Source organism: Suncus etruscus, chromosome 5 (genome assembly GCF_024139225.1).
Source record: "Suncus etruscus isolate mSunEtr1 chromosome 5, mSunEtr1.pri.cur, whole genome shotgun sequence".
NCBI lineage: Eukaryota > Metazoa > Chordata > Mammalia > Eulipotyphla > Soricidae > Suncus > Suncus etruscus.
Window position 1 is genome coordinate 4,301,100 of NC_064852.1, and position 13,052 is coordinate 4,314,151.

At 38.1% G+C, this 13,052-nt stretch overlaps 1 protein-coding gene across 2 annotated transcripts in view; it reads left to right on the plus strand.

Annotated features, from left to right (window-relative positions):
• Positions 1–13,052, plus strand: part of BRINP1 (BMP/retinoic acid inducible neural specific 1) — a 230,000-nt gene that overhangs the window by 191,272 nt on the left and 25,676 nt on the right. For both annotated transcript variants that reach the window (XM_049773819.1, XM_049773820.1), the window contains exon 7: positions 3,353–3,575. In XM_049773819.1, coding sequence (XP_049629776.1) covers positions 3,353–3,575 — 223 coding nt within the window. The remainder of the gene's footprint in view (positions 1–3,352; positions 3,576–13,052) is intronic.

A 13,052-nucleotide genomic window follows, 5' to 3' on the forward strand; every position in this document is an offset into this window, starting at 1 on the left:
ATTTTAGGGTGTTTAAGAAAGTGATCTATTGAACTAATTGTATAAAATGTGGTTAGAGGTATTTCAGCTTTAGAGGTCATTTTCCTAAATATGCGAGGTTATGTAAGTATGTAAAAACTATTGCTAACTAATTCACTGGTTTGTTCAAATGAGTATTGTTCTGTGTAATTATTAGGAGAAAGAAATGGTAGGTCCAATCTGCCTGGAAATATGATATAAATTTAAATGTCTTCACACATCCACACTAGTGTTCATGCCATTTGGGAAGAGGAGGATCGATGAGAGGGACTGGAGGGTCTCTCTCTGCACAAACACAGACTTAATATGGGTCACAGTATGGCGGGGAATCAGGGCTGGAGATAGAACACAAAATCCACTGAGCATTTTTATATACCAGGAGTATCGAGGCAGACAGATCCTACATCACTTTCCTATATTTACACTGGATATTATTAAAACTATTTAACAGATGGAAAAAGTTTAGGTGTTAGGGGAACACAAATGTTCCATAGTCGAGGTGCAACTTGTACACAACAAGTATGGATGACTGCCTGTAACGAGGTACTGACTTCTAGAGACTCTAGTTTTAGTACTATTTATGTTTATTTTTCTCTCCCAATCCACTTATTTTCTTTATGTGTCAAAAGAAAATGTAATAAGCTAAGTAAGTCCAAGAATTTGAAGTTAGGGGCCGGATAGGTGGCGCTGGAGGTAAGGTGTCTGCCTTGCAAGCGCTAGCCAAGGAAGGACCGCGGTTCGATCCCCCGGCGTCCCATATGGTCCCCCCAAGCCAGGGGCGATTTCTGAGCACATAGCCAGGAGTAACCCCTGAGCGTCAAGCGGGTGTGGCCCAAAAACCAAAAAAAAAAAAAAAAAAAAGAATTTGAAGTTAGTCTGAAGATCTAATGTTATTAGTTATTTGCTATGTGACCTTGGCAAGTTACTTAACTTTTCTGTGTCCTTATTTTTATGAATTGTAGACAGTTAAAGTATCTGTCATAAGTTTTATAAAATAAGTTATGGAAGATGATTATTGAACTTGTTTGGATTTTTGGTTTTCTTTTCTGTTTTGTTTTTAATATTGTTGTTGGGGCTGGAGCAATGGTGCAATGGTAGGACACGTGTCTTGCATATAGCTGACCCCAGATGGACCGAAATTTGATCTCCCAGCATCCCATATGGTCCCCCAAGCCAGGAGCAATTTTTGAGTGCCTAGGTAGGAGTATCCTCTGAGTGTCACCAGGTGTGCCCCTTCAAAAATATAATATATATATGCATCTTTGTTGATGATGATGTGATGTTTATGATTCTAGGAATAGAATTTAGCTCTCATGCATATAAGGAATATACTTTAACATTAAGTCTTATACCCAGCAATTTGTAAAAATGTAAGTGAGTGCCCAATTTAATCAGAATTTTTATATTTCTTATAGGTTTTATAAAATGAGTGAAAAGTATTAGACTTTTCTATATTTAATCCAAACATTTGGGTGTTTTCCTGAGAAAATAATTTTAACTCCTTAACTCTTTGACTTTTCCAAAGTTGAGTTGAGGCCAGAAAATAACTGAATTTTGTTTTTATCCCAACTCTTGTTATTCACAGGCTATTCTAACTTCATAAAATAATTTCCCACTTTGGACTTTTATATATTTTTCTATATATGGTACAAAATGTTCACCCAGGTCAGATGTAAGTTTGCATTAAATTATTGCACATGCTGATATTACAACTCAGCAGCATAAGCTGAGATTAAAAAAAGAAAGAAAAAGGCATCCAGGACCAGAGTAAATAGTACTCTGGATAGGAAATTTGCCTTACGGATGGAAGACCCGTATTTTGATCCTGAACACCCCATATGATACCCTGAGCCCACTAAGAGTGATCCCTGAGCACAGAGCCATCAGTAAGCCCTAAGAGACCCGGGTGTGGCAAAGAAAAATGAAAGGAAGAAAGAAAGCCATCATCCAAATTTTATCCCTGTTTTTATAGCTGAAGTTTCATAAAATGTGACCAGATGTTGGAACCGGAGCAGTAGCACAAGTGGTAAGGCATCTGCCTTGCATGCTTGCTTAGAACGGACAGTGGTTCGATCCCCCAGTGTCCCATAAAGTCCTCCTAGCTAGGTGCGATTTATGAGCCCATAGCCAGGAGTAACCCCTGAGAGTCACCAGGTATGGCTCAAAATACCAAACAAAAAAGAAATGTGACCAGATGTAAAAGGTCAAACAACACATATAGTTCCACAACATCAAATATTTCTGGTCACACAGGAACTAAGTGGATTAATTCCAATTATCTGTTGACCTGAAGATTACATCAAGAGGAAGATTTCTGTTTCTGGTAAATTGCTTCTAACACATCTTCCACATGATACTTCTCTACATTTTAAAATGAGAGCATTGCACAGGGGGTGAGCACTTACCAGGCAACAACATGTGACTAGCATTATTAATATTGTGTCCATTATGCATATATATTTATTTTGGTTTTTTGGTCACACCAGTGATGCTCAAGGGTTACTCCTGCCTATGTGCTCAGAAATTGCTCCTGGCTTGGGGACCATATGGGACACCTGGGGATCGAGCCTCAGTTTGTCCTAGGTCATACACATGCAAGGCATATGCCCCTACCACTTATGCCACTGCTCCAGCCCCTCATCATGCATTATTTTTAATAATATCTTTATTTAAGCACCATGATTACAAACATGTTTGTAGTTGGATTTCAGTCACAGTTGGTTTTCTGTTCACCTGTGCAACCTTCTCACCACCAATGCCTCCCATTTCCCTCTTCTCCCACACTCTATCTTCAAAACAGGCATTCTTTTTCTCTAACTCACTACCACGGTCATGCTAGTTGTCAATGTAGTTATTTCTTTAACTGCACTCACTAATTTTTGTGGTAAACTTCATATCATGGCTGGTCTTTTCAGCCCTCATCCCATAGCTTTATTTTTATACTTCCTTTCTACTGGAAGCCCCTGATAGTGATTTTCATTGTAGAATTAGATAGCATGTCTGCTTAATAGATTGCAAGAAAATGTTGACTAAATACAAGTCCAAGTGACTTGTGAATATCATGAGCATGTTGATGTTCCAATCAGAAGTTTCGGGGGATGCGAGTTGCAGGTTCACTCCTGCAGTAGCAATGTAAAAGAAACCACGTGGAAAGCATCAAGACCCTTTCACCACATACTAGGATTAGAGCAGTCCAGTGAAAAGTTTCCGCCCTCAGAGGGGCTTCTGTTATTTACAAATTTTCTATATTAAGGATAGAAGTAAGTCATGGTGACAACATTAAATCAAGATCCTATCATGCTCAGCCCTTCTCTCGGCCTTTCTCTCTTGCCAGATGAGTTTAAATCCTTTATGAAGCGTCTTCCCAGCAACCACTTCTTGACCATTGGGAGCATCCATCAGCACTGGGGCAATGACTGGGACCTACAGAACCGCTACAAACTTCTGCAGAGTGCCACTGAGGCTCAGAGGCAGAAGATTCAACGCACTGCCCGAAAGCTCTTTGGCCTCAGTGTTCGCTGTCGCCATAATCCCAACCACCAGCTGCCCAGAGAGAGGTAAGTGCTGCATTAAACTTTAACTCTGCAGTGCCAGACCTGGGACATATTGCACTTATGAGATTCACAGGGAAATGCAATCCAAATCATGCTTTGGGGAAAAGGGTGGCACTGAGAATTAAACTTTAAACTCTAGGTTTGGGGTTCCCAAATTAGGCAGTACTATCTCCATTCCCCAAGGCCGCTGGCATGATGGAGATAACAGTAGTATTCTCGGGTGCAATTCGAAACGGGGGTGGAGGGTTTTTTCTGTTGGCTCCAGTAAGACAGGTATATTTTCAGGACAGCACTAAATCTTTTATTTCTTTGGAAAAGAAGTGGAAGGTTAAACATGTTTAGATACTTCTTGTGTAGGCTAGCCATGATCCAGATCTTGAAACAGTTGACTGACTTTTTCTTTCTGGCTCCATCTTGGTTTTCTTTTTGGAATCCAAATTTACAAGCTATTTCTCTCTGAGTCCCAGATTATGAGTAGCCCTCACTGCAATTTTTTAATTGCTTCAAATGTCTTATATACCAAATTTGAGGAAGGCTTTCCAAGCAGTGCTTAGGATATCTGAGTCCCCATTGGTAATCCTTGACCAGCATGTCTTTTAGTTTAGCTTAGGAGTCAGAGGATGCAATGCTACTTGGGTCTTGGGCAGTGCCAGAAACAGCCAAGCTACCCAATAGTGTTGGGGACCTCTAAAGTCACAGCCACATGGTAGGACCACGTGGTAGAATCTAACTTGGATTGGGCATATGCCAGGCATGTGCCTTGACTTCTGTGTTATCATTCTAACCCATTATCTATTTAATTTTAAGATAACCAAAATGGCTAGAGAGATAATACAGCAGGTTATACACTTGCCTTGCATCCAGCTAACCTAGGTTTGATTTCCAGCATTCCCTAAGCTCTACCAGGAATGATCTCTTAACACAGAATCAGTACTAAGGTATTCTAAAAAAGAATCAAAAAGGTTAATTGTAAAAGCAGATTTTTAATATCTCCATCATAATAATGATCACATTGGTGACAATTTATCCATTAAATTTTATGAAGGTCTTCAACCAGAACACACCAAGGTTATCACATTCACTTACTGGATTCCATGTCAACCATTGTGGTGTGGGTATAATTGTCTACCCCCACACCATAGATCAGAAAATAGAAGTCTAGATGGATCAAGAATGTAGTATAGAAATAAATTATTCTCAATTGGAGCTTATTATGTTCTGATAAAACTTTTAGAAATGTCTGAAGATGCTTTTGAGTGTCACAAAGACACAGGATCCAACAATGAATTTTCTGGCTCTCTGAGTCAAAGTAGCAAAGGTTTAGAAACCCTGTTTCAAGGGAACCTTATGCCCCCAGAAACTATGAAATCTAGATACGTTGGTTCTTAATCATCAATTCTACCAGCACTGAGAATGTAAACCACCACCCTGTCAATGCAATCCTTCCCCAACCCAACCTGCTCCTGAAGCATACACATTCAATTTTCTCTCCTTTACTGAAATCCTTTGATGACTTCTTTCCTGATTGTATCTGCCAGTGCAAGGCCCCCTCATTTTCCTTTCTCATTCATCTCAAAATCCCTACCTGAGTCAGCAGGTTTTCATCCTTTTCACGAAGATGAAACTTTATGATTCCTGCTGAGACTCTGGTCCACGCTCATATTTGTTTCCCCACTTCTTCCAGCTTTGAGCTCAATCCTTTTGACCTAGTTTGTGATGATTTTTTTAAAGCAAATAATATCTCTTCTGGCAGTGGCTTAAATATCACAGTGCTGAAGAAGGCATGGTTAGAGAAAAGATCTAATCACCAGTGACACCCTTGTCATCTGTGGCAGTTGCTCAAACTACTGTCAGAAATTTCTAAAGTAGCTTCCATTTAAATTCTTCTACACATCTATCACAAGACCTGCATTTGGGTATCATGGGAGATTTGGCAATGAATACAGTAACTTGCTCTGCAATACATCCATTAGTGAGAAGCAGGATGTTCTATTGACAATTATGAAACACACCCCACATATAGGACTGTCACAGAGTTTTTAAACAAGAGAAATTTCCTTGCAGTTCTGGAAACTGGAAAGTTAAGTTCATTAGTATCAACAGAATTTGCTTCTCTGTCTTCTCTGTAATCAGCCTTCTTCTCTATGCTAAGTGCCTGGGTTAGTCCTTTATTTTTTCTGTGCCTGGGTCCTGATCACTTTTTTATAAGAACACTAATCATGTTGGGTTATCTCTCACATCAGTGTCCTCTTATTAATGTAATTGTCTCTTTAAAGACATGGAGTCAGGGGGCTGGGAAGGTGGCGCTAGAGGTAAGGTGTCTGCCTTGCAAGTGCTAGCGTAGGACGGACAGCATTCCATATGGTCCCCCCAAGCCAGGGGCGATTTCTGAGCGCATAGCCAGGAGTAACCCCTGAGTGTCAAACGGGTGTGGCCTAAAAACAAAACAAAAAAACAAAAAACAAAGACATGGAGTCAGGGAGCTAACACAGCAGGTAGAGTGCTTGCCTGACACATGGCCAGCCTAGAACTAACTCTTGAACCCCTGGATTCCTGGAACCTCTTATGGTCTCCTGAGCCTCCCTAAATGAGTGATGCCTAAGGGCAAAGCCAGGAGTAAACCATAAGCACCACCAAAATAACAATAAAAATAGTATTTTTGTTGTTGTAGTTATTTGTGGTAGTGGTTGTTGTTGTGGTGGTGATGGTAGTAGTAGTAGTAGTAGTAGTAGTAAAATCCAAATATACAAATAAGAAAATTTGAAGTATTAAGGATAAAGAACTCTACTAGGGTAGAGGATGTGGTAGATATATTTCAAACTAGATAACAAGAGGTAGTTTTTTCCCAGTCTTTAGGTAAAGAAATTGAAGATCCCTAAACTTTTCACTTAGACATTGTGGAGAAGGGTAGCATTTTAACTTTACCAGAATTTTCACAAATCTGTCAAATTTTCCAGAGAATGTTGAAGAAGGTCCAAGGATCCAACAACACTAGAGAAAAAAAACTTTATTAAAGGTGAGAAAAAATTGCCCAGGGTGCAGAGCACAAAGCAGTCTAATGCATTACATCTAGGGACAAGCTTGAGATAACTTTAGATGGAGGCAGGCTAAATCTAGCAGCAGCAATTACATCAATACCAGGGAAGTGGATTAGGGGTCATGTTCCCTCCTCAGGGAAATTGACCTTGGGACAATTGCTTCACTATTCTGAACAAAATGTCCACATCTATGGACTCTTCCTGTAGAGCTTCCAGATGTAGCCAAGTACTGATGACTTGTTATCACCAGGACCTTCAAAATAAGGACACATGATATTGTCTTTTCTTCCTAAGAAAAGAAATGTATTCATTCGATCCTTCTTCCATTCATGCCTAAGGAATCTCTCAAGCTACCCCATGGAACGTCTTTCAGTCTCATTCATTTAATGTGCTGGATACTAAGGAATGGGGCCCCAGAAACTTGTCACCATTCAACTTTTTCTGAAACATGCTCAAGAGAGAACTGAGCTTTTTAAGTGTGACTCTGGGCAGTTTCCTGACTACTGATCTGATGCTTTAATGACTTTCTTACATCCCAACCAAGGTGTTTCTCAGGCACTGCCATACAGAAATGCTAATATAGGGATTCTTGGAACACCTAAGCCAAGAAAGCTAGAATTTGCAAATGAACTGATTTTGGAGCTGTGATTTTTAATGTGTACTAGACTGTAAGGATGAATTCTCCAAGCAGATGTTCTCATGAACACTGACAGTCAATGACTTAGAGTCACAAAGGGATGGCCCAGCTGAGGTGACATAGAAGAAAAGAACAGGAAAGAACTTGGAGCCCCAGATAGACAGAATCAGGGTACACAGCTCAGGTTCCAGCACGTATGAGTTGGAAAGCTTTTTGTAATTTCCTGCACCTCATTTGAAACAAGGGATTATAAACACTAGCCTTGAGGTTAAGTATAAGGATTAAGATCTTAAAATTAAAAGGCAAAGTAAGGTTTCTGACTCAGTTGAGAGATGCAAATGAAGTGTGTGTGTGTTTGTACAGAGAGATATGAAGGGAGGAGGAGAGAAAGTTGACACTTAATTCTAAAGGATAGACACAGCTGGAATGTAAGCTTCTTAAATAAATTCATTTCCTCATCACTGCAACCTTATAAATTAAGAACTTTTCTTACTGTCTTACTCTGTCTGATTAATGGAAAAAGGAACTGAGTTAATGGAAGTTTAATAATGCACCCAAGATCAATAAATGGCAATATTTTAATTGTTATCTCTAAAAGGTATTTGTTGCCTTAAGTGAAAAGTAAAATATAGCCCCTCCATGCGCATTTCAACGTGGGTGCAATCTTGACCCGCTACTGGTGCTGCCAGGAACCACCTCACCCAGAAGAGCTTGCTGACTGCATGTTAACAGAGATGAGCTGTCCCTGCCCAAGAAGGGCAGAGTCAGAAGATCCTGGCCACTCCACTCTGCTTTGCAGCCACAGAAATCTCCTAATCAATGAACCCCAGCACAACACATAGAATACACCACACAACAAGTGTGACATTAGGGACAAAAACACATGCCTTCATCATGTGTAGAAAATGAAGATGGCAGCTCTGATGCACCAAAAAATGCCAACCACATAGTTAGCCTCTCAGATAAGGAGCTTAGAGAAACAATATGAAGGATCCTCATAACTAAAAGAAAGCATGGAACAAACTGAATGAATGACAAATAAGAATCAAGATGATATGAAAATTTAAATAAGAAAACTCCAAACTGAAATAACATAACTGAAAACTTGCTAGACAAAATGAAAACCTCACTGGAAAGCCTCTCAAACAGAGTAACAGCAGCTGAGGACAGAATCAGTGAGCAGGAAGAAAAGATGCACAACAACTCCATATAACAGTAAATATTGGAAAAGAGCCTTCAAACTAATTATCAGACATTGGAAAAAAATCCTCAAAGAATGAATAAATGAAAATAAAAATCTTTGATAAACTTGACAGAAACAACTTAAGAATCACTGCAGTCCCAAAGACCCAAGAAGAAAATTCCCATGAAGAATAAATAGCCAAGGGTATCATTGTAGATAAACTACCAGAACTAAAGAGTACTTGCAACCAAATCCTTTATGGCTGAAGAGTACCAGCTAAAAGAGATCCAAAATAAAGTACTCTAGGACACATCCTAGTTACAATGATAAATCCAAGAGATAGGGATAGAATATTGAAAGCAGTAAGTTCAAAAATGGAAATTATATTCAAAGGAGCATCCTGAAGATTTACAGCAAACCTGTCACAAGAAACCCTCAAGGCCCAAAAGCAGTGGGTGGGATATAGTGATAAAAAAAAAAAGCAAAATAAATACTTCACCTAGAATACTTTACCCAGCAAACTCACATTTAGGTTTGAAGAAAGCATACATACCTTCACAGATAAACCAGAGCTTAACAAGTCTACAGATTCAAAACCAGATAAGCTTTGAAAAACAAGCTGAAAGATCTAAGTTAAGACAAGACAGACCAAAAGACACACCAAACTCCTACATAAAGATGACACTAAATCCCATGACAGTTTTCTCTTTCAACGTCAATGGACTAAATGCACCATTTAAGAGACATAGAGTGGCAAAATGGATCAAAAAGCTGACTCTAACATTCTGCTGCCTACAAGAAATACTTCTGAATAATCAGAACAAGCATAAACTCAAAGTCGAAGATTGGAGGACAGTCCAAGCAAACAATTCCCTCAAAAATGTTGGAGTGGCCATACAAATATCAGATGACACAAACTTTGGACAAAGATGGAAATTTTATAATAATCATGGGATAAATACAACAGGAAGAAATCACAATCCTAAACATATGTGTACCCAATGAAGAACCAGCAAACTATTTAATGCAGTCATTAACAAATTTGAAGGAAGACATCAGTAACAACACAATAATAATGGGAAACCTCAACATTGCCATATCAGTGTCAACATACCCCTTGATAGGACAAGAAGACTGAAACATACAAGAATATACTATCTCTGAAAGGAGAAATAGAAGAAAGTATATATATAGAAATTGTACAAACTACCTTCTCAGATTATAATACACTGAAATTATAAGTGAACTACGAGGAGATGCAGAGGAAAAACTTTAACACCTGGAAATTAAACAGCTCACTTATGAACAACCAGTGGGTCAAAGATAAAGCCAAAGAGGAAATCAAAAGATTTCTGAAAACAAATGCAAATAAAGACACAAATTATGAGAATTTGTGAGACACAAAAAAGCAGTACTAAGGAAAAATTATAGTTTTTCAAGCACATATCAGGAAGAAAGAGGGCCTATATAAATAACATAATGACATAATGTGATTAACAAAATAAACCGAAAGTAGGCAGGCAGAAGGAAATAACAAAGCTTAGATTAGAAATTAATGAAATGTAAATTCAAAGAAGAATTAAAAAAATCAATGAAAAAAAAGTTTGTTCTTTGAGCTATAGCACAGTGGTAGGGTATTTGCCTTGTATGCAGCTGACCCAGGACAGACCTTGGTTTGATCCCCAGCATCCTAGATGGTTACCCAAGCCAGGAGTGATTTTTGAGCACAGAGCCAAACCCTGAATGTAACAAGGTGTGGTTCAAAAGCAAAAATACATAAATACTTAAATAAATAACAAGATTGATATACCACTAGCAAAACTCATAAAGAAAGGAAGAGAAATTTAGTAAACTGGATTAGTAATAAAAAGGAGATCATTACAAAAATTACAAAGATTCAAAGCATAATCAGAGACTTCTTTGAGAAACTCTACTCCACAAAACGAGAATGGATAAATTCTTAAAACATTTTTAATCTTCCACTGTTGAGCCAGGATGATCTAGCATATCTAAACAGACCAATAACTATTTAGAAAATTAAAATGGCAATCAAAAGTCTTCTCCAAAACAAAAGTACAGGCCCAGATGGATTCATAATGAATTCTTTCAAACCTTTCAAGAGGACCTATTACCAATCTTTCTCAGGCTCTTCCAGGAATTTCTAGAAACAGAATCACTCCCACATAGTTTTTATGAAGCTAATTGTACCCTGATACCAAAAGCAGACAAAGATGCTGCAAAAAAGAAACTACATACCAATATTCTGATGAACACAAATACAAAGATCTTAACAAAATCCTAGCAAATAGGATACAATGCCTCATCAAGAAGTCATATACCATGACCAAGTAGGTTTCGTTCCAGAGATGAAAGGAAGCTTTAACGTTATCAACAAAATAAAAAATATATGATCATAGAAATAGATGCAAACAAAGTTTTTATAAGGTCCTACACCCATTCATAATTAAAAAATAAAACTCTCAACTAGATGGGAATGGAAAGGACTTTTCTCAATATAGTAAAGACCATTTGCCACAAGCCCATGATAAATATTGAATGGAGACGAGCCTAAAGCCTTTCCTCTAAAATCTGGTACAAGACAAGACTTCCCCTGTCACTATTCCTATTTAGCATAGTAATGGAAAGTACGTGCCCTAGAAATCAGGCATGAAAAAGATATCCAATGCATCCAGATAGGAAAGGAAGAAGTCAAGCTCTCACTGTTTGCAGATGCCATGATACTATATTTAGATAACCCTAAAGAACATCAAAAGCTGCTAGAAACAATAGATTCACATAGCAACATGGCAGGCTATACAAAATTAGCATGCAAAAATCAATGGCCTTCTTATACACAAATAATGATAGAGAATACTATGCAGTCTCAGAAAAAAGGAAATCATGAAATTTTCCTATACATGGATGGACATAGAGACTATTATGCTGAGTAAATGAGTCTGAGGGAGAGAGAGATGCAGAATAATCTCACTCATCTGTGGGATTTAAGAAAAATAAAAGACAGTATGGTAATAATAATACACAGAAACATTAGAGATGAGGGCTGGAAGGACTGGCCCATGCTATGAAGCTTACTACAAAGTTATTAGGGAAATAACTACACTGACAACTATCATGACAATGGTAGTGAGCAAGAGAAATTGAATGCCTGTCTTGAATGTAGACAAGGGGTGGGGCAGGAGGGAGATAGGCCTTGGTGGTGGGAATGTTGCACTAGTGAAGGGGGGTGTTTTTTTGTTTATTTATATAAGTGAAACCCAACTATAAATATGTCTGTAACTACAGTGCTTTAATAAAAGTATTTTTAATAAATTAGAAAAGAAAAGTCAATTATAGATCTGAGGAGTTTGTTTTTCAAGGCATCCACTCCTTTTTGGGCTGGAGATTAGAATCTAGTTGTGTCTTGTTCTGAGAGAGTTTACCCCAAGACCTATTGGCTCAAAGTATCATTGAATTTATCTCTCAAGGTTGTGTAGGTTGGTTGAATATAGCTGGAGGTCTTTCACTTGACTGAGACTGAAGCTACCTTGGGGCCTCAGTGGCCTCAACATTGAACTGTCCTGATAGTTGATGCTGGCAGTTAGTTGAGAGCTTGACTTGCACTGCCTATTATGGTGCCTACCTGTGCCCTCTTTATGTGACCTGTGTTTCTTATAGCAGTGCAGCCTCCTGAAACTAAGTGAATCTAATTTTGGAGGTTTGAATGTATCACTTCTACTATACTTTATTAACCAAAGCCCAATCAAGCCTGGAGGATGAGAATAGTAGATATTAGGGATCCCTGGGTAACAGAGAAAATTATTTTTTGGAGATTAGATTCACCAGACACATTTAATATAATTGAAGTTTCAGTTATTATCCTTTATGTAAGGTGAATAGATTAGTAATAAGAATGATAATAATCTCAGTACAATATGTAAGACACGGTAGTGCGTAGTATAAAGAACCTACAGTCAGACTCCCTATGTTTAATTTTTAGTTTTGTCATCTGTTTGAATTCTGAAAAATTTGGTACCATCTTTAAAATTGTGTCCATATCTCTAAATCATACCTCACTCAATGTTGCCTTGGGAATTAAGTGCTTTCATATGCTTCGAGTGGTTAGAATGGTATTTGGCATCCTAAATATATTCAACAAATAGCTGATGGTGTTTTCTTGTTATCTTTACCAAAACTGGTATTTTACTTACACATTATTTAGACCATAGTAAAATCAACAGATCTGAGTTTTGATAATGTTGTTTGTCGAATGCTCACTTTGTCCCTTTCTTGCCATTGGATTTGTATGTTAGATAATGGAACTGATGAGACAGAGAAGCAATTAATTTACTCAAGGTCATCCAGTAAATAGGTGGCAGAAAGGAATTATATGGTTGATTCCACTGGTGGACTAGCTCGACAAGAGTCCTATGAGATTCTTGGCTATATGCAACAACAAGGAGAGGGCACTGTACATATGGGGGTACTCTGCTTATTATGCACATGCTGATGTCAAAAATAGCGTTAGCTAAGGAAGCTGATGGATGTCATGGAAGGCCAGAGTTCAAATATTATTTAATTCAAGAATATATTTTATAATTTGTATTGAGACTAATGTGAATTAC